At 34.6% G+C, this 21,873-nt stretch overlaps 4 protein-coding genes across 5 annotated transcripts; 2 read left to right on the top strand and 2 right to left on the bottom strand.

Annotated features, from left to right (window-relative positions):
• The first annotated feature begins 13,026 nt into the window (after positions 1-13,026).
• On the top strand, positions 13,027-14,549 carry LOC126759788 (protein stunted). 2 transcript variants are annotated; one of them, XR_007667072.1, is made up of 5 exons: positions 13,027-13,178; positions 13,306-13,375; positions 13,446-13,506; positions 13,635-13,696; positions 14,407-14,549. XR_007667072.1 is itself a non-coding variant. In XM_050474901.1 (4 exons), exons 1-4 carry the CDS (start codon positions 13,147-13,149, stop codon positions 14,427-14,429), a joined length of 186 nt encoding a protein of 61 aa, XP_050330858.1. In that variant the 5' UTR covers positions 13,030-13,146; the 3' UTR covers positions 14,430-14,549. The 2 variants fall into 2 exon arrangements, 1 of the variants encoding a protein (XP_050330858.1); XM_050474901.1 differs by lacking the exon at positions 13,635-13,696 and having other exon boundaries at positions 13,030-13,178.
• Positions 14,550-14,557: 8 nt separating this feature from the next.
• LOC126759764 (peptidoglycan-recognition protein LE) lies at positions 14,558-16,737 on the bottom strand. The gene is made up of 6 exons (XM_050474867.1): positions 16,202-16,737; positions 15,844-16,131; positions 15,638-15,751; positions 15,499-15,563; positions 14,982-15,196; positions 14,558-14,923 (listed from the first exon to the last, which is right to left on the bottom strand). Exons 1-6 carry the CDS (start codon positions 16,425-16,427, stop codon positions 14,773-14,775), a joined length of 1,059 nt encoding a protein of 352 aa, XP_050330824.1. The 5' UTR covers positions 16,428-16,737; the 3' UTR covers positions 14,558-14,772.
• A 62-nt stretch (positions 16,738-16,799) lies between these two features.
• Positions 16,800-18,914, top strand: LOC126759757 (mRNA cap guanine-N7 methyltransferase). Its single transcript, XM_050474860.1, has 3 exons — positions 16,800-18,362; positions 18,422-18,574; positions 18,723-18,914. The coding sequence occupies exons 1-3, from the start codon at positions 17,276-17,278 to the stop codon at positions 18,800-18,802; spliced, it is 1,320 nt and encodes a 439-aa protein (XP_050330817.1). The 5' UTR covers positions 16,800-17,275; the 3' UTR covers positions 18,803-18,914.
• LOC126759744 (ribosomal RNA processing protein 1 homolog) lies at positions 18,901-21,290 on the bottom strand. The gene has a single exon (XM_050474839.1). It carries the CDS (start codon positions 21,172-21,174, stop codon positions 19,066-19,068), a length of 2,109 nt encoding a protein of 702 aa, XP_050330796.1. The 5' UTR covers positions 21,175-21,290; the 3' UTR covers positions 18,901-19,065.
• Positions 21,291-21,873: the final 583 nt, after the last annotated feature.

The following is a 21,873-nucleotide window of genomic DNA, read 5'->3' as shown; positions in this document are numbered from 1 at the left end:
AAGTTGGCATGGGTACCGCCTACCTTTAAGTAAAATCACATACCCCAGCGTCTGCTGGACTAATTTTAATCAAATTCGGTATACTTATGTATAGCGTTCTGACACTACAGTGCGAAAACGAGCGAAATCGAACTACAATCACGCCTACTTCCCGTATATGGTAACACAATTTTAAATTCTATGTAATTCTTTCACCTTCCAGTAGACACATCAAGAAGTAATTAATATAATGCGATAAAAATTTGCACGAATAGTCTTTGAAGTATGCCACTTTTTATGACTGTCCTAGGTACGGAATATGTGGACCTATGGAATATGTATACCTATTTTCGAAATCCAGTTAGCATGTTGTACTCAAACCAGTGTATATTTGTGCCTCAAATAAATAAAACTGGGCAAAAGCTTAACCTAGCCCTCGTATAACTAATATCAGGATTTTCGAACATCCGGCTGACTTCACTCCATTAGATTGTTGATTCTATGTAAGATACCGTAATGAAACCTGAAACATTGTATAGGTCTGTTGGCACGTTAATTTTATGTAGTATTTGCAAAAAATAAATAAAATCGAGTTAATACTTCCCAACTCCCACATACTTCTTATAATGATTTTCGTTATTCTAACAAGTTTTGTGCCGAATTTGTCGGTCAGTGAGTATTATTTATATATAAAATTGGCTCGAAATATATTTTCGAGTCAAAATTAATGCAATCAGTCTTATTATGTGTCCCCAATATATCCCATAAAATTATTTCCGTCTTTCCACCTGCATTTAAACCTTTCAGGTTGGTCAAAATGTGTGATATTTTAATGAAACTTGAGAAAACAATAGACAATTTTGCTTTAAAATTTGGTGGTTTAGTGCTGAGTTAGAATGGATTTGATCTAGACCTTGGCCTAAACCTCATATTCCTAATATAAAGAATCCTGATCTTCTGGTTGACGCTTTCCACCTTAACTAAATATATGAAATTTAGCCTCTACCGTCGAGTTAATATCACATATCACACATATCTCATTTGAAGATGATTATATTATAACTTTTTCGTTACTTGTTAAATATATAGTTAAATAATGCTAGAAAATTATAAAATTTACTAAAAATATATTTACTTTAATTTTTTTCAGATAACAATTGGAGCTAATGGGTAAGTCAGTTTTAAAAGATCTTTGCTATTTATTAAAAATATTTCATTGTAATAATTAACTAGTTAATCCATACTTTCACAGACATAAAATAAGCATTTTATATTTGTGTTAGTAAAAAAGAAAGAGCTAGTATATTTTTTTATCAATGCTCAAATTTCAACTTAACTTCTTTTTTGTATCAAAAACTGATGAGTTATCTCAAGAACTCAGATTTTGAAACTAATTTTCATTTAATACTTTCTTAATATATTTAGTATGCAGCCAATTATATGAACCGATGTTAAAGCGCTAATAGTCTCGCTAACTTTTCATATAATAAATACCCAAAACTTCTGAGCAAATTTAATAACAATTTCATAAGACTCTGTGAAATGTACTAGCACAAGCCTAGCATATAAACTATTAAGCGCTTACAACAAACAGTCGGCACTTTAGACATGTAAATAGCATAATAAGCAAATAATTATACCTGCTTAACATATTTATAAACAAACAATGCCGGCGCCAATACCCTTTAATGACCTCTAAGCTGTTAACACATTTTTCTCACGCTTATCTTATTTTTTAATGCCCATATGTGTTAAATTCGATTGTTCCTAAGTAGAATGCAGCGAATTTGATTGAATTTGAGTTTGTCTGCTCTAAACGCTGCAAAAATTAACTATGCAATGAGCAACAAATATCCGTACTTAATGTGCTTTATTAGCATCAATTAGTAACTGGAAAGTAATATTTATTTTCTATAAAAATTCAATAAAAAGCTTGTGAAAGTGCGATTTTCAGCGGCATGTGTAACTAATTACTTTTTTTGCTATCCTATTTAGTCTCCATAAGTGATACATTCATTTGATAATAATATAAGGAAATATTAATGCATCTTGCATTTTCACAAATTTTCTAATATCCTATGCTATCCCTGGATCATATTTGTATCTCTTGATTCTGGCAAATTCTAGTTACAAAGGATCCATTTGCTCATGTATCAGTAAATCACAATGTAGATACATATATTGTCACTATGTAAGGTATCCATCTCAGAATTTCTTCCTATTTCTGCCTTCCTTCTCGAGAACTGGGCAGTGTATTGAAAAATTCGTTTTCTTTAATGAAGATATATTAAAAAAAAAAATAGTTTAATATTAAAAGTTCTCTAAGGCATTGGAACTCATATATTTTTCTAAATTGTCTGCAAACTTTTTCCCTGTACTTAAAACATAAATCTATAAATTTCGAAGCATTTTCCCTTAAGTCCACGATTTTGGCCGATTCGTTGCTTTTGTACTTCTTTTGCATGTCTTCAATTGACTCAAAATGGTTTCCCCCGAAGCGGTCGTTTGAGTTTGCTGAATAGCCAGAAGTTACACGAAGTCAACTCGGGCGAATACGGTAATTATGTCACGATATTGGTTGAAATTTTTGGCGAAAAACTCGCGAAGAATCAATGCAGCGTGCGACGATGCATTATCGCGCTGCAAAAATCAAGAATTGTCGGCCCATATTTCCGACCTTTTTTATGAATATCTTCGCGCAAACGACGCATAACACTCAAATAGTACGAGTATTCCTTGTTGACAGTTTGGCTGGTCGGAAAAAATTCGGTAGGCACCACACCTCGATAATCGAAGAAAACTGTCGAGATAACCTTGATTTTTGACCTGCTTTGACATGGTTTTTTCGGCTTCGGCTCACCTTTGCCCCGATATTCGGCCGATTGAGCGCCTGTTTCGGAGTCGTGAGCATAGCTCCAAGACTCATCGCCAGTAATAATATGTTTCATGACATCCTGGTCGTCGGAAAGCATTGTTTCACAGACATTAACGCGACGCTGTTTTTCGAAAAAAATTAATGATTTTGAAACCAATCGTACTTTCACTTTTTATGCTCAAATGATCTTTCGAAATTGTTTTCGCTGATTCTTCCGATATTCAAACGATACCAGTAAGATCTCTGACTGTTAGTCGTCGATTATCAAGCAACAATTTCTATATTTTATTGAGGTGTTGATCATCAGTTCGTCAACGTGTTCTCGACCCTCTTTGAGTAATATGTACCAATCAAAAACACTTACTCGCGACAAACAAACATATTTTGAATCACCAGAAATTTGAGCACACAAAGGTTCCTTTGTTGGAGAATTTTTCCAAATCTAATGTTTGCCAACCTACAAAAAAATATTTCATGGAAATTTAAATCAAAAATCTTACTATTTTTTGTATGGTATATATATTAGTATATTCTGATGCGACATTTATAGTTAGTCCCTCAGTTTTTTTGATTGCTAAGATATATTCATAAAATTTAGCATAGACATAGACGCTATAACCTCTGAATATATTGTTCAGATCGGACGACTATAGCGCATACTTGTCATAAAAAAACTGAACGAGCGAAGTCAATTTCTTATATTACAAATTTTTATTTGTGAAGGGTGTAAAAGCTTCGATGCAACATACCTGTAGGTCAAAGTCTATTTTTTTTTGGTTCTAACATATTCTTGGAAGCAATATCTTTCTTCAGGCAATTTGATATTCTTATTTAAATTACAAGTCATTGTTACTGCAATGTTTTCAGTCAGTATCTCTCTCTATTTCTGGCGTTCCACAAGATATCATTTTATGATTTCTGCTTTAGTACGATTACTTAGATATTATAAATAGACGAGTGCTTGTTTTTCCGATGACCTAAACTGCTATAACTACTATAAACTTTTATAATCTCAGTTTAATAAAACTAAATTGCATTATGGAGCACTTAACAATATTTGGACGATACCAATAAGTTCTGCAGATTTGTTTCTATTTTCTATTTGCTATTTTCTAAATCGACGAAATTTGTCATAAAGAATCTTAAATAGTCTAGTGAGAGTTTCTAATTGAATTTGAAAAGAATACAGCAGTTATTCTTAGAATTTGCTCTCATTTAAATAGCAATGCGCGTTTAATTATAAATTCCTCGATATCGATATAAATGTAGCAGCTCCCTGTTGCACATAAGTGCTATTTAATTGAATAATTAAATGAACTCAGTAAACCCCCAATTACTGCAATTATATAGCCACAATATAAACATTTAATTACTATAATTTACACATTAAAATCAGCGAACAATTCAGTGAAAGTTATGTCAAGAGAAATGGAGAGAGAGAAAGTGAGAAAGCACTTAAAATGCAACAGAATTGGTGCACCTGTGGAATTTAATGCATTTTGATTGTTGTCGCAATATTTTTGCACACAACAATGTGTGTAATTTTAAATCATTAACAGTTATGCATGCGCACGCACCAATAAATATGTGAGTATGTACGCTTATTGCACAGCCTACACAAAGGCCTCCACCCATTTACCTGAATTCACACGACTCGCCACAATTTCGGGCCACCTATTTGCTCCAATGACTAATGCACTCACTTGCCTTTGTATGTATGTAAGTAGGTGGAAATTCAATTACTATTATGTGATTATAGCATTATTATTTGAGTGACGTATTAATTGTTGTCATAAAATTGTGATGACAATTTAGGAGACTCGACAGCTATTTTATGCGTTCTTTCTCTAACAACTTGACGACTGTAAACTATGTGCACCAGGTCGCAAGTTATTTCATAGCTGCTCAGCATTATTATTATCTAAACACTGAGTAATCCAGACAGTCGCAACTTGCTTATCAAATTGGCTCAAGTTTATTATAAGCTATTATTTGGTTTGTGATTGTGCTAATTTTTGGCACTGACAAATAGGTCATGTGTGGGACTAGATACCGCTATAACAAGATCACGAATCCACGAACCCATTGAGTGGTTCTTGTTATAACGGTAGCTCATAAGCAAACAATTTTAAATCCCAAAAGTATATTTTAGATACTAAAAAGCTTTTTAAAATCTGTATTTTTCTTTATTTGTCAAACAGCAATAAGGCACACGCTACAAATTGAGGGAATGCTCGTGCAGTCAACAAAAAAAATTTAAGTATATATTTTGTATTAAAAAAAAATTTTCTTTCATTGGGTTTGTAACTTGATTCGTGTGTTTTTTTTTATTTGAATCAATCCAATTTTTGATACTCTGTACCGATTTGAACCATATTCGAGTAAACACTTTCTGCAAGGGCCTGAACAAATGATAGTTAAACGGGGCTAGGGAGTAGGTTATTACATTTTAATGAATGATTGTCGATAGCTTTCCCCATTTATGATTTCACCCGGCTTTAGAAGATATACAGCACGTCCTTCTAATCACACCAAATACACAGCAATACCTTGGCGGCATGCACATTCGGCTAGCCGTTGATTTGGCTAGTTGGCCAACACAAATTTCACAAATGATCTTTTAAGTTTAAGGCAGACTTAATAGATTCATTTTTCATCACCAGTCACAATCCGACACAATTGCAAAAACGGCTTTTTTTGTAGCGTTAAAGCAGCATTTCTGACATGCAAAAGGCTCTTACAAAGTCTTTTGGCTTCAATTCACGCAACATCCAATTTCCTTGCTTTTAAATGTGTCCGGCTGTTTTGAAATGTCTGTTTGGGTGGCTCCCAAAAATCCTGTGAGTTCCTCATCTTTAAACATTTTTGACCACCTAAGACAATCTTCTTCTTCCAAGCTAAATCCCCAAATTCGACACGTACGCTCAGCTTGAGCATGTTCCCAATTAACCTCCACTAAAATACGATGACTTTCGCCTGAAGTTCTCTTCATATTAAATTAATGACGAAGAACTTCTTCTTCTTGATTTTCCAGGTCTAAAGCCGCACTGATAAGCTCCATTCAGTTTGTTGACGATAAGGTTTAATCTTTCACACAATACGCTCGATAGGTCCGTATATGCGATGTTGAGAAGGCTTATCCCACGGTAGTTTGCCGCAAATTGTGGGTTCTACCTTTTTGTGGATTGGGCAGAGCAGACTTAAATTCCAATCGCCGGGCATATTTTCTTCCGACCTTATTCTACAAAGAAGCTGATTCATGCTCCTTATCAGTTCTTCGCCGCCGTATTTGAATAGCTCGAACTGCCGCAATTTTATTTGAGTGAGCAAAAATAATTGTGGCTTACGCTTCAAATGAATGGAATATGTATGTATACTGAAAAAGGCACTCAAGGACAATTATCTTCCAACACATGTTCGAAATATCAAAATAAGATGAAAGTATTTCACAACATCATATTGAATTCTTTCTTTTATACCATATTATAACGTTTTTTTTGACTCCTGTAACATACCTTATGAGGTTTTGGGAACTAGTTTTCATGAAAACTTTAACTTTTAGACATACTCGTATTAGAACTATTTTAATAGTAAGGGATTTCGGTGTTGATAGATAACTTTGTGGAATAACAGTTATCGCCTTACTTATTATCCTTCGTTTGTTATGGGGTCAATGACCCTTTTGTTTACCTTAAGGCAGGACAACGCCCTTTGTTTACATTTAGCCAAGTCAACAACCTTTGACACTTGGTTTACATACAAGATTTCTTTCACTTTCAGTATAGAAATCAAACACCAATGCATATATCGAAATAAAACTTTGCAAAAGTAGTATTTAATCTTATGCCTAAAATTATTGAAATCGAACTAAAACTCTTCAAGAACACAGACGTCAAATATCTGGATCCCGGTGCATTTTTCTGATTTATTAGCAAACATATCGGTTAATCTGTGAGTTATAGTTTTCAAATTCGACAATTATGACGACAGCTTGCCCTTGTACCAAAAATGAGTAAAACAGTCAACTAACATAAATATTTGTGAACTTTCGACTGGCATCTATCGACTAATATGTAAGAAATCTTAATGAAATTCTGAAATAATCGCTTTCTAATAACAGTCTATTTACTTGATGATCTTAGTGCGACACTTTCCTCAGCTTAATATAAAATTTTGCAAACACCTGAAGTTGTTTCCCCGGCTTCGATCATGGCGAGAGTACAAAAAGTTCGCTTACACCCGAACTTAGCCCTTCAATGCTTGTTAATTGGGTTCGTACTTCATCTATCAACATTTGTATGTATGTAATTGTATGTCATTATTATTAGTATTTTTTCAAAGGTACTATGGAGCATTGCATGCGCAGGCAAGTTAACTGTAATTATAGCAATTGAGTTTAAGTTGCTATTAATTTAATAATAGCTTATTTTTTAGAGATTTCTTCGCTTCTGGCAAATGACTTTCTCACACTCTCCACTTAATTTCCGATTAAAAGTCTTTAATTATTACAAATATGTATTTATAAAAATTAACTGAAATTTGAAAATGCATAAGCACGTATAATGCAAGCAAACAAAAACTTTATAATTTCTCTAGCATTTTCGTTTGGATTTGAGTTAGTTTGTTATTAGCAGTGCTAGATAATTTATTACTTTTTATTTATATTTTCAAAATTCTGATGAAATTTCTCATTTCTGTTTAGTTAAATTAAACAATTATGCAGCAAAAATGTCTTATGGCAAATATGCCTTGTTTATGTACTCAGTTTTATGATTGCTCTATTTCATATTTTGCAAATCATTGCCTACGATAATATTCTATCTGACGTTTACTCATCCTCAATAACTGCAACATTTGCTTAAAATATGAAATCTGCACCGACACTAATGAAATATTTAAAATTTGTATGATAATCACGTGATAGTAAATACTATATATGTGACCTGGTCTACGAAAAGGGAGCTAACGTGCGAAAACTAGTTTTCTGGGAAACAGCTGTTAAAAATAAACAACTCGTTTCGTCAGTTTCTCGTTATCTCGTTAGTGAAAATTGATTTTTTGACACCTAATCCCCCTTTCCGTAGACCAGGTCACATATATTTAAAATAATAGATATGTAGGTAGGTAGGAAGGTAGTGTGGCTGTCTGACGACGCACGTAGGCCTCTAGTAGGTCCATTCTGATACCACAGGGACTAAAATACTCTTACACTATTGTCTTCTTTCTGAACCACTCCAGGCTTCCGAAGAAATATCGAAATATCGTCAAGAAACCCCCGATCGATGGTTGCGATTCTTTTTCTATACACAACTTTACATTCGCATTGAAAAGATTTTATAGTCTCCTTATTTTTTAACTGCCGTCTTCTACAATAGTCATTATTTGGCGTTCCTAGTCTATTGACATATCTGCCAATTCGACAGTGAGCTATTAACACTCCTACTGGAGTTCTTTTGTCATTGCTTTTAAATTTTAATAGTCCGCAAGTGCGCTACTTATTCCATTCATGCCAGGTTAGCCTACTTGTTGGGCAAGTTAGGAATTGACGCCACTGATAAGCAGCTACATTTATAACAATTTGTCGATTAAATACTCAATTACCAGGAATGTCACTATTTCCTGGCACCCATTGCAGGTTTATCGTCAAATAAGATGTTAGATCCAAGAGGAGATTAAATCATTCCTTCACTATCTTTGTCGGAACCCTAAGAGACTTTAGTGATTTTAAAGCCCTTTGACTCTCTGTATATATTAGGTAGTCAAAAAAGTCTCTTGGTATTTCTAATCAAACTTCATCTTATTTTTTTTTTATATCTATACTGAACTTTAATGAACCTAATATGTACCATTTTGGTCAAACACTTTTTGCGATTTTTCCGCCAAAGATATTATTCCGTCAGTGTAAAACTTTTCTGGTTTCTCGGCGAAAAACTGCGACAAATAATTTTCACAGGCTTCTTTTTACTACATTAAGAGAGTTCTGCAATCACCGAAACAAATGGTAGTCCGTTGGTGCAAGATCAGGGCTATACGGTGCATACATCAAAACTTACCAGCCAAGCCCTTCCAGTTTTTGCCGAGTCATCAAAGATGTGTGTGGTCTAGCGTTGTCCTGATGGAAGACGAAACCCTTTCTTTTTATCAGTTCTGACCGTTTTTTTTCGATTGCTTGCTTCAATTTCATCAGTTGTTGACAGTAAAATGTAGAATCAATCGTTCGACCAGGCGGAAGCAGCTCATAGTGGATGATTCCTTTCCATTCCCACCAAACGCTCAGCATAACCTTTCGAGGTGTCAGTCCTGGCCTTGCGACTATTTTTTTGAGCTTCACCACGCTTGGACCATGATCTTTTTCGCACATTATTGTCGTATTTGAACCACTATTCGTCTCCTTTTACGTTTCAGCAAAAAATCGCAAATGTTAATTCGGTCCATTAAATATTTCACAGACAATTCATATGGTACCCAAACATCGAACTTCTTTTTGTAGCCAGCCTTTTTAAATGATGCAAAACCGTTTGTTGATGAATGTGAAGTTCCTTAGCGATATCATGGCTGCTTATGAGGCGGTGCTGGTCAATCTTTTCCATAATTTCATCGACTTTTTCAACGATAGGTCGACCAGAGCGAGGTGCATTTTTCACATCGAAATTTTCAGATCGGAAGCAAGCGAACCATTATTGTGCTACACGAACGCATACAGCATCGTCTCCGTGAACTTCACTTTCATTGGTGGCTTGGGTGGCGTTCTTCCCTTTTTTATACAAAAATTTCAAAATATGGCGAATTTCTTAATTGCTTTCACTCATTTTTGACCATCTGTAACCTTTTTACAACTTCCCCGAATTTATTTATTTTTTGGAAGCTTAAAATCTCACCTTTCCAACAATATATGGTATGACACAATGTGATTGGTAGCACTGGAGATATACGACTGCAACCACATCCATTGACAAAATACGAAAAGACTTTTTCGACTAGCCAATATTAATTTAAATAATAAGCCTATATGAATATTTATTTTGGAAATGCCAGTTACTCTTAATGAAACTTGGCTTTCTGAAAAATAATTTGATTTTAGGGTAATGCCATTTCTATTCAGAACTTTTTTTAATTCTTACTGAAAAATGGCACATCAAGTGCTAATTGAGCCCGATAGGGCTGCACTCCTACCTACTCCTACCTACTGAAACATATACTTTTCTAACACCGTCGTAAACTGCAGATTTCTCCGAACCTTTCTACTACACATTTCTATCATTTTTTCCAAGAATTGTACAAATTTTTCTTATTCAATTCCACCTTATCCACCTCACTTCATTTGCTTAAGTATATTGGAATAATACATATATTAATGGAATTATATTCCTGAGCTAATGCTAAATCGAGCAAATCTGGTTATATACAAATATTCTACTTAAGAATTATTACGCATAAATACCTTATATACATACAAGTATATAAAGTGTGTACCTTTGTACACGCCTGACTTGAGTTATAATGATAAAATGTTAGTATTTCCTTTAGTGCTTATCTCAGCTTATTCTTAAAAATTGCAAATCATGCAAAATTCAACGCTCTAAACAGCCACATTATGTGTGATGATTACCTTGTCGCTGTGGCGTGAGGTAAACAATTACATTACAAGTAGAACTTAATTTAAATTTATTATATTTCGTAAATATTCAAGCCCACAAAGAAATTAAATGGCGAAGACAAACGCTTACATGTATATATGTGCTCACCCATGAAAGTAGCCTGTAGGAATATTTTGCCGGTGGTCAATCTCCAACGAGTAACATACGATATTCTCTCTATTAAAAGAACAGGCTGTATTAAGTTTGCCACCAAAGTTGTAACTCCCAGAAGAAAACGTTAGAGGCTGTATAAAGTATATAGATATACGATCGTTATGAGCAGCCTAGCCGCACATTAATTCTCCAGTTTTCCAGATATCGCTCTGAAACTTTACACACGTTCTTTTCTCTTCAAGAAGCTGCTCATTTGCCGGAATCGCCGATATCAGACTCATATAGCCTATAGCTGCCGTACGAAGTGGGCGATCAAAATCAAGTTCTTGTATGGAAAACTTTTTAATATGTCGAAAGACCTTTATGGAATTTCGCATAAATTACGATCCAAACTTTCGTTACAATCTCTGAAGAAATTGTTGAGATCGGACAACTATAGCATATAGCTGCCATACAAACTGATCCATTAAAATCAGATTCTTCTATAGAAAACTGTTTTATTTGAGAATATATCTTAATGAAATTCAACACAGATTATAATCCAAAGCAACTCTGCAATCTGTAAAACTATTATTCAGATCGGACCAATATAGCATATATGTAGCTGCCATACAAACTGATCGATTAAATCAGGAGAATGAATTTTTTATACCTTTGTATGCTTTAAAAAATGCACGTATACAAAAATTAAGAAGAGTTTCAGCTTCATATTTTTCCTAGAGGGAAATAAGTATGTATACTTGTACATACTTACATTTATAGTATGTATGTACATCTAAACACCTTCATATACATATACACACAAGAGATTAAAAGCGTTTAAGAGCAAGTGTAAAGTCGCTGAAGATTAACACATCAAGTGTGGCAGCATCACGCATGGAGCAAATAATTTCGTAATAATGCAAAACAATGCAATAAATAATACTCATTAATCGGAGCAGAGAAATACGTTGAGCAAACATAATTCAAGGTTAAGGCGAACGGAGTGCGACCGTGTCGCGCGCACTCAAAATAGACTCGCTCCTTTGTTTGCGGCGATTCTCAAAATAGCCTAAGCCTTAAAGTACCGCGAGTTGTAAGCCCTTAAAGTTTAACTACGCATTACACATCTGATCTTTATTGACTCTGTACAACTCGCTTACATAAAAAATCTGTATTTCCATTTCCTGTGATATAAAAGGATTAAAAGCTTAACGCTCTGCTATATTTTTCATCTTTCAGAATAATCGTCTATAGTTTAGTGAGAAAATTATTTAAATAGTACTTCGATTTGGCATTTCCAGGAGTAAATTGATCCGCCTCTAATCCTTACTAGAACCTCATCTAAGACAGTAAAAAAATGTGTCGATTAGATTCTACTTCGGCTTTCCACAATAAACGTCGTCCATTGGCTTCCGGCTAGATAAAACTCTTACAACTGGGAAGAGCCGAACCTTATTGAAGGCCAGCAGCTCACTAAACAACTTGGTAGATATGTATTTATGTAGGTTGAACAACGATCGCCAAGCTCACGCAAGGCCTAGGCGCCTCTCGTATATCAGATAAAAGACCACCAGAAATCGTCTCTATGACACTGTGACGCCATAATCTCTTATTATTTTATTGTTTGAGAGTAATTACTATGAAATACAAAAGATGTGCGCTGCTTGGGGCCATAAAAGCCTTGTGTGTATCAGCTTAAACGCTTTGTGGCGCGTGTGATCACGAATTCTTTGCAGAATACTTATTTATATGCGTCAAAGAAGTCACAAGAATCTATTTTAAGATTTTTTATTGCATTTTGCTTTTTATGGTAAGCTACACATTTCTCTAGTGTCACATACCGAATAACATGAATTCCATCTATCAGTCCCACTCACATGGGATAGATTAAACACTGAATTTTTATCTGAAATACCTTTCATAATAAATTATTGCAAATTCTTTGTTACTGATTTTTCAAAGTTCTCGAGCTGCTTTTGTCATTTTTCATCCTGCACGTACTTTGACTCATTTTTTTGTTGTAATCAAATTAATAAATATTCACATAATATATTCTCAATTTTTTTATAAATTGTTAAGAATTTTGTTTTTGCGCCTTTATATTTCTTATAACAACATCTTATCACAATCGCATTTTAAAAATACGTGCATGTATGAGCATGTGTGCTCATGTTTTCCTTTGCATTACTTGAAGCAATAAAAATCACGCATACGCCATGGACAACAGAAACTAATTTAACTTAAGTACGTTGAATGATACGCCTACAAGTATGCAACAAAGCTCATGTTTTCTTAGAAATTTTCTTTGCAAATATTCAATTTTTCGTGAGCTCTGTGCCACGCACTGGTCACCCTATGTGAAACATGTCATTGCAACCGTGCATTGTGCTTTAGAGAAGAAGCAGCTTTGGTGTTGACAGTAGAGTTATCAAAGCAACTGTCACATTTCCAGCTGTCATACAGCAGTTTTTTGACAAGAAATACGGCAGTATCAGCGAGTGCAGAACTTTTGCTAATTTTTTCAATTGTGTTACAAGCAAATAATAAAATCATAGCAAAATGACTAACGCATGGAGAGCCGCTGGACTTACGTAAGTAGCATAAATCAGTTTGAAAGTAGTAATGAAATATTTGGCACAAATTTAAATGCACTGTTTCATTACTAACACACATTACGTAACTGCAATGGAACATGGCATAACTTCTATACTTTTCCAGCTACATCCAATACTCTAACATCTGCGCTCGTGTTGTGCGCCAATCACTGAAGGCTAACCTGCGTAACGATGTAAGTTAAGAAAGTTATAAATCCTTAGTGATGGACAAATAAGTTATCCACTTTTTACTATTAATTGTAGGCCGCTAAACGCAACGAGACTCATGTGAAGTTCACACCATGGGCTAACGGCAAACCTGCACGTAAGTATTATAATCAAATATAGTTTAAAAGACATTTTATAAGCTACGAATTGTGTTTATAACTTTAGAATTCTTGGTTTTTAAACTATTTTTACATTTTCTTTAAACCTTGTATATTAAATTTTCAGATGAGAAGTAAAGTAGCCACAAGCTAGTTATTTATATTAGCCTAAACAACGTATGTGATGTTGTAAGTGAAAGTCAGCAGCAACCGTTCGTTTATCGCCAATTTATTTGTTGATATGCCCAAATTGCTACTAACAAACATACATACATACATAAGTGTGTGCTTCACAAAGTTTTAGAAGATATGTTTATTACTTAGCAGCACCCCTCTGCCTCACAATATGTCGCAACAATCATGAAAATCCCCCCAAAACAGAAAAAATGTATATATTGATCAAATAATCGTTGAATAATATAAGATTTTCGAACAGTGATTCCCCACATAATTTAACAAATATGCTTACACATTTTTAGCTTTGAAAAAATTAAAAAGCAGAAACAAATAACTGTTGCTTCCCACGCATGATCTCTTGCCTTCCGGCAAATTCGTATACTTTAAAAAGTTGGTTGCGAATACAAAGCAAAAATCGAAAATGAGTTACTGATTTAATGTGTTTTATTATTCCTTTTGTTTTAACTGTGAAAAATTAATTGCATTTTTTATTTATTTTTTTTTTATTAATTGCCCCTTTTGTATCTAACAAGATGTTTTCAAAGTCGACATCAAAATTACCGCATACTGGTCCAACGAGCCTTATCACCTTGGCTGCGGTTTGTTGACATGTATACAAACATTTGTACTTTGCTTTGTATAAATTCCTTGTTTATCGCCTTTTTTATTTGCATGCTTACTTATATGAACAAATAAGTGTAATAATTTTATTTATTTTACAGGCCGCGTTACTGAAGAAGCTTAAGTCTCCTTTTGGTATACTATCGCATTTATCAGTAGCAACCGACGACATCATGGTTCATTTCAGTTGTTTTACAGGAATTTCCGTTTCTGTATACGCTCGAGTAATAAATAAATTAAGAAATACCTAAATACAAATGAAAAAAAATATTATTTTATTATATCAAAAAATCTTAGGTACATGATATGCATTATATGCAAGTAGATATTAGTGTAAACCGACAATATTTAAAGTTTATGGTAAATAGAGAGAGTGTAATTATTCAAATCAATTCTGGCAATTAATGGTGACGTGCACAGCTCCGAAGTTTGTTTGGTTCCTTAAATTTATTTTATCATGTTGCATATTATTCATTGTCTTCCTCTTCGCCGATATTGTAGAAATGTTCCCAAGTTTGCAACTCTTCATACAGCTTACGGCCTGGGCTCTCTGTCGAACGACACTGACAGTGCGCAATAAGTTTGTAATCTGGTGCCAGATGGCCTTCCTCGACACCTCTACAAAACGGAATTGAATGAGCACACAACAGCACATAAGATTTTAAAAATTACTAACCGTTTCAAAAAGTTTTTGCAAGCATTCAGCGCAGCTTTAGTGGGTAATTGCCGCATGAAACAGCCAATAAATGAAATACCCATGGATTTTGAATTATAGCCAATTGTGTGAGCACCCACCACACCCCATCCGCGACCTTCGTAAACATTGCCATCACAACCAACTAGAAAGTTGTATGCGATATCGTTCCATTCGCGTGATTCGATGTGAAAGCACTAAGAAAGAATATAATTATTATTTTCAATAAAATTGTTCATATTTGCAAAAAGTATCTTTTTCGGAAAAATTTAATTCCCGCTTTAACAATCTTTCGAAAATTATAAATAAGCAGAATGAAAGCAAAGACAATAAAGTCTGAAAATATGACCTTCTTAAGTCCGAAGCTTGCAAATATTTTATCATATCACTTTCATACATTGTCTTATCACAGATCCACTTAACTGAACGAAATTTTCTTATAATTTCATATAGATTGCATTCTGGTTGGAACACAAATAATTAAAAAAATAAATTTTACCTGTATGTCTCGTATTATGCGCACATTTATCGCTTGCTTCTCCGAGCTCTCAGTCGCGGTATGCGCTGCAAATTATATACACACATTTTATTTAAACCAAACTTAAATCATAATCACACATTCCTTTTTATATACTTACCTACAATCACTAACTTCACCGGCTCTTCTATGTAATCATACTCCTCCATGGGCTTTTGGGCAAGCCAAGTGCTCCTCGGAATAACGGCACATAACTCTTTAGGTATTTTATATTCTAAAAAGATGTAATAGCACAGACAATATATGAAATATTTAAATAATTATAGTAATTATCACACATACATACATGTCAAAATAAAAACTTACTTATGCGGTCGATAAATGCATCTCGTCTGACGCGCTCCTCTTGCTCCTCACTAACGGGTGTTATTGGCGAATCATTGTTGTTTTTGGTGGTAGAATTTTGTCGCGTTGTGAGCGGCAGTTGTTTTTTAATGCGCTGTATTATCTGTATATTGCCATTAATGTTTGTGACGTTACCGATGGAGACATTTGAAGAATTTTCAATATGCACATTTTCCAATGTCTGTACACTATTTATAGAATTGAGCAATTGTCGCAGATTTTCTATTACCACAGACATATCCGTGGGCGCTATTTAATTTTACCAAAAATAGAAACAAATTAATATTTTACTGTGTTACATTAAACAACCGATACTTACTATACTGACTGCCCAATACTGTAGTAGTTAATGTATTATTCGTTAGATCAAAATCCTCTTCAGCTTCTGTTACATAGTCTCCTTCACTGCTGGAAATTATTGAAGATTCCGCTATGGACGAAGTATCATCCTCCTCTATTTCCGGTTGGCCAAGTTGCTCCTGCTGCTCTATCCATTCTCTTGTTGCTGCCACTTTTGTAGCATTGAGATCTCCAATTTCCGACATGTTTGCTTTGGAATAAAACTTTCACGTTGGCTGTACCACAGCAATCTTTAATTTGTCTTAATATTATTTATCACTAATCATAATTCACGCGCAGACTTTGGCTTATCTTATCTGCCAAACTTAAAAAGTGTTTATGCATATTTCAGATTTCCATATTGATGAACCTGATTTGAAAATTTACTTTAAAAAAAAGTTATTTTTTTTTCTCATCCATACATATACACACTATATGTATTATTATACGCGATACTTGCTTTTTATTTGACTATGCCGTTGTAAGTTATTAAAGCTGTTAAACTAAAGAAATCTAACGACTTCACACAAAATCTAAACAACAATAAAAACAAATACTATTGCTGAGTAAAATGACCCATTCAATGTAGTCTTAGAGAACGTATAATATATATTTCACGTTCTCTGGTAGTCTTTGACCACTGTCAAAAAAATAAAAATTAAACAAAGCTGTGGTGAAAAATTCTTAAGGTGGCCAGAAGTTGACCAAATGGTAAAGAAAAATTAGTAAAATTCATCGAAAGATATCAAAGTGTAACATAAAATAAAAGTTAAAGCTAATATATCAATAGACTTGCGTAGGTGATTACATGAGTACGTTAATGTATGCTTTTGGTATAAGTAAATAATATTGATTAATTTTTACGTTGTCATTAGTGGCAGCGCCTTAATGGGAACTGTTCCAAAAGTGGTGAGCATAGAACACATGAAACACACTCCATTTTTGTTTGACACATCTGATTGCCGAAAATCAGTTGTCAATTTATTTTCAGTCCAATTACATACTAGTTTTTCTTGATTGTTAAATTTCTTTATTGTTTATTGTATCGTGTTCAATGACTGAAATAACCGAAAGCTATAGTAGTAAAGATGAAGACGAGGACAGTAGCGACGGTGAGAATGCACAAAAATTACAATCAACTTCCACTGGGTATCAAAATATTAGATTAGAACAACAGGTAGTCTCGCTTTCGGCCGATAGTGATGACAGCGACGATCCTGTTCCTAAAGAGAGGCGATTTATTGAAAACACTGCCAAACAAACAGAAGGCGCTACAAATGAGGAAAGTGACAGCGGCGGTCCGGAGGAGGATGTTGCTGAACCCGTAACTGATGGCAATATGCGCATTGTTGCTTCGCATTATAATGAATTAAAGGAAACCGGGCGCAAGGAGCGCCTTCAGTCGCGTATTGTGTACATGCGAAACTTTAACAATTGGTTAAAGAGTCAACTAATCGCAGAGTATTTAGCGCGCATTAAAGCACAACAACGTATAGGTGATCCTATGCGCGTTCTAGATTTATGTTGCGGTAAAGGCGGTGATCTTCTCAAATGGGAAAAAGCCAATATAACTCATCTTATTTGTACCGATATTGCTGAGGTGTCTGTGGACCAATGTAAAAAGCGTTATGAGGAAATGCAATCGCGTGCGGATAAATCAAAATTCGCTACCAAATTTTCTGCTGAATTCTTTGCCTGTGATGCCACTTTAGTACGTCTACGTGAGCGCTACAAAGATAAATCACTTAAATTGAATTTAGTGTCATGCCAATTTGCATTTCACTACTCCTTTGAGTCTCTTACTCAAGCCGAGTGCATGGTTCGCAATGCCGCCGAATGCTTGCAACCGGGTGGATATTTTATAGCGACTATTCCGGACGCAAATGAAATTATGCGTCGTTTGCGTCAATCGCCAAATCCTCGCAGTATCGGCAATGATATTTATAAAATCGATTTCATATGTGACACAGATCCTCCACCACTTTTTGGTGCTAAATATCAATTTCATTTAGAGGGTGTCGTCGATTGCCCAGAATTTTTAGTGCATTTTCCAACATTGGTTAAATTGTGTCGCAAACATGGTTTAAAACTTGAGCGGAAAGCAACTTTTGCTGATTACTACAAAGAGTCTTTGGATAAGGGTGAGACATGTTTTTTTTTTCAAATATACAAATATATTTATGCAAATAATTATTTACAGGCCGCTCGCTGTTGCAACGTATGAATGGTTTGGAAACTGTAATACCAAATCGACGAGGGAAAGATCCCGAGTTTCAGCATTTACAGACATATTTCAAAGGAGGTTCCTCAAAATCCGTAGGAACCCTCTCTCAGTCTGAATGGGAAGCTACAAGTAAATATCTAACAATTTATTGTGGCTTAATATAGAATATTACCCACACAGGTTTACAAACTAACTATTTGCATGAATTTATTTTTGTTCCACATATAACCACCATTTATATATAGATTGTGCACTTAAACCATATCATTTCTTACAGCTCTTTATCTTTTGTGTGCATTCCGTAAGTGCAAGAACACATGGGACAATGAAGGCAAACCCGTTTTCGAGTTCGACTAGATGCGTATAATAATGTCTCAAGGTTCATTGGGGGAAGCTATAATTATTTCTTTAAGTGTTGTACTTCTAATCAGCAGCAATAAAACTTATTTTACATGTTTAAAAACTTTAATACACGGTTTTATTTTATATTCAATTGACACAATTCAATCGTGAAACATATACATACGTCTGTATGTATTATAAGTTTAATTTACTTAACTTCTATAGAATTAAAATATAAAAATCTTCACGCAGATATCGCTGGCTACATCTCACACAGTTCAAATTGTATCATTAGCTAGGCGTAAGCCAATTTTCTTTTTGTAAAATGGATTAATTGGACTAGGCATTGAGTTGGGTTTCAATAAGCCTTTTCCAGGCTTCTTGTCCGCATCATATGGCAAATTTGGAGAACTCTTAATTTGCTTTATGTACTCACTGGGATTTTGCGCAGTGTTATGTTTAAGAGCTATCTTCACCCGCTTTATGCTGCCCGTAGGTGTGGAGTTGTTCGCTGTACTCGTTTCTTTCTTTGCATTCACCGGTGTGGACACATTATTTTGCAGCTTCTTCGCCAAGGGATTTGGCACAAGATTTGCGTTGGCATTTTTCAATTGTATTTTTCGTGATGGTATAAAGTATTCTATTTCGCCTTCTGCCAATGGCGTATCCCACTCAGTTTTAGCGGTATTAGCTGAACCGTTTTTTAGCTTTTTAGGTTTGGTATCAACTTTTTCTGCCTGCTGTTCTGTTGTTGTTGCCTGTGCAGAATTTAGGTCTTTACTTTTTGGTTGTTTTTGCTGTTTTTCTTCCTCTATTTTGTCGCTTTGTGTTGGAATCTTGAGTTTGTCTACATCTTGAGCGTTGTCTTTAATGCCATCAATATTACTAGTTTCTTCTGCTTCAAGCTCTGTAAATCCGTTAGATTTTTCGGTCTTGTTCTTCTTCTTTTTCTGTTTCTTCTTTGGCAATATATCTTCTGCACCTAATTCTTCTTCTACCCAATTATCCATGAACGCATTCGATTTTCTTTTACGTTCCTTTAGATATTGCTTGGGTAAAGCTTTCATAATAGTTTGATCGAAATTCGATTCATCGACTTCGGTGAAATTCAGTGATTTGAGCAACTTGCGCCGTTTTCTTTTGTTCAGCTGCTTTAATTTTCGTCCAACACCAAACAGTTCGTTTTCAACATTTTCTAATTTTTCTATTTTTTCTTTCATCAGTGGTTTCTCATTGTCCGCCTTAAAGCGTGGCATACTCTTTACTCCCAATGGAAATTCACCACCCTGATATGTTTTGAAAACCTCCAATAGCTTACGCAAACGCATTCTAATTTTTGTGGTAATATCCTCATCCTTATATAAAAGTCTTTCCAACTCATCAATCACATATTTAGCATTTAATGGCAGCTCAGGCATGAAAACATCCACATTTCCTGCACGTGGATCTAAGTATTTCTCTTTGGATTGTAGTTCCGCTCCTTCGCCATCTTCGCCTTCCCCGTTTTCCTCCGCATCATCCTCAACTAATTCTAAGTCGTTTATTGATTCAGTGGGGAAACCCATTAGTTTCCACGCATTAAATTTTTCAGAATATTCACGACCCAAAGTACTTTGATACAGTAAATGTTCCAACACTTGTGATCGGCAGTGCGATACCAGTTTAGCATTGCGGCCTTTAGCTATATAAGTTACAAACGGAAGCACGAAGTTGCCCACTTGTTCGGCGTTAATTTTACCTTCAGATACTTTTGCCAATTCTTCAAAGAAAATGTCTAGATAATGCATAGTCAAGCCTATAGCGGGACTTTCCTCAGCCAAAACTGTCATTTGCATATGTTCATTAAATAATTTTATGGAGTCTTTAGTCCAGCCAGCGCCTCTCAAAACACGGAACATATAACGCAGCATTCGTCGTACCAACATCATGAATTTGTCAATACGCCATTGATCAATGCCAAACCATTCATTGCACATTGTTTTCATGAACGCGCCGAAAAAATTCACACTAGTTGCCACCTCACCGTCGAAGCATTCAATTAATTTGCCTAATTGTTCGGCCAAATCTTCTTGCACTAATGGCTTGTCTGACATCCACATATTGTAGTATAGGCCTTTCCAAATGCGCAGAAAATCTTCCTCTGAGAAAGGAAAAGAACTACGTGCACGTATTTGCAGCCATTTGCGTAGCTTACGGATTTGGCGATTACGTTTGTTGAGATCATTACATGCAAGCGAACGCACAATTTGCACTTCCTGGGCTATGATACGTACATCTTTGGGAATTACTTCACGTACGACGTCCTCGTTTTCCTCTTCTTCAGTTGCATGTTGAAATTTTCGTGGTTTAAAATGTTTCTTCACTTTTTTAGTTTTCATTATTACCATTTTATTCTATTTAATTGTTAATATACACTAGAACTCTTCGCAAAATTTGTTTGAAAACTTTTGCGCTGTCACCACGTGCTACGATTCTCACGAAAATTAATCTTGGAGTAATTTTGATAAATGTCAAAACAAATTCAAGTTAGCAACAGAGATGCCGTACTCTATAAGTTTTTTTCTATATGGTAGTTAAATTAACAGTGTTAATTCGAAAAATTAATTACAATAAATTGATCCATATACATTTTCAAAAATTGTTTGCGATAATGAGACACATTCTTGTATAAAGTTACTAAAATAAATGTAACTAATTGAGGATACGCGCGAATCAGCTGATGATAAATTTGCTGCATAGGAAACACAGCTACAGTTATTAACCTCGTCTATTATGAACAAATTTTGACAATTAATACCCGCGCAATTATAATTTTGGCGTAAAATTGTTCAAATTGATTAGAATTTGCGATACTTTATTTTGTAACAACTTATAACAGGTAAGTTTGTGGTATATTCTATCCGTAAATATATTAAATAAAAATATACAGTATTTTCAGACATCATAATGAATCCTTACATAGAACAGGCAATGGAAAAAGTCACTGATTTGCAACAACAAACTCATTTTTGCATAAATAACTACGATTACTATCATAAAAATAATGAATTTGAAATTTTACGTCAAAAGGAAAAGCAGTTACGTTT

The sequence above is a fragment of the Bactrocera neohumeralis genome, chromosome 5, assembly GCF_024586455.1.
Source record: "Bactrocera neohumeralis isolate Rockhampton chromosome 5, APGP_CSIRO_Bneo_wtdbg2-racon-allhic-juicebox.fasta_v2, whole genome shotgun sequence".
Classification (NCBI taxonomy): Eukaryota; Metazoa; Arthropoda; class Insecta; order Diptera; family Tephritidae; genus Bactrocera; species Bactrocera neohumeralis.
Note: the sequence above shows the minus strand (reverse complement) of the source record. Positions and strands in the feature narration are given on the sequence as shown.

Bases quoted from the DNA above. Each gene is read 5' to 3' on its own strand.
- LOC126759757 (XM_050474860.1), top strand. From the start codon at position 17,276: ATGACTGAAATAACCGAAAGCTATAGTAGTAAAGATGAAGACGAGGAC. The intron at 18,363-18,421 runs GTGAGACATGTT...AATTATTTACAG, and splicing joins CAAAGAGTCTTTGGATAAGG to GCCGCTCGCTGTTGCAACGT. The intron at 18,575-18,722 runs GTAAATATCTAA...CATTTCTTACAG, and splicing joins GTCTGAATGGGAAGCTACAA to CTCTTTATCTTTTGTGTGCA.
- LOC126759788 (XM_050474901.1), top strand. From the start codon at position 13,147: ATGACTAACGCATGGAGAGCCGCTGGACTTAC. The intron at 13,179-13,305 runs GTAAGTAGCATA...ATACTTTTCCAG, and splicing joins TGGAGAGCCGCTGGACTTAC to CTACATCCAATACTCTAACA. The intron at 13,507-14,406 runs GTAAGTATTATA...TTTATTTTACAG, and splicing joins GGCTAACGGCAAACCTGCAC to GCCGCGTTACTGAAGAAGCT.
- LOC126759764 (XM_050474867.1), bottom strand. From the start codon at position 16,427: ATGTCGGAAATTGGAGATCTCAATGCTACAAAAGTGGCAGCAACAAGA. The intron at 15,564-15,637 runs GTAAGTATATAA...TATAATTTGCAG, and splicing joins GGTGAAGTTAGTGATTGTAG to CGCATACCGCGACTGAGAGC. The intron at 15,197-15,498 runs GTAAAATTTATT...ATTCTTTCTTAG, and splicing joins GCATAATACGAGACATACAG to TGCTTTCACATCGAATCACG.
- LOC126759744 (XM_050474839.1), bottom strand. From the start codon at position 21,174: ATGGTAATAATGAAAACTAAAAAAGTGAAGAAACATTTTAAACCACGA.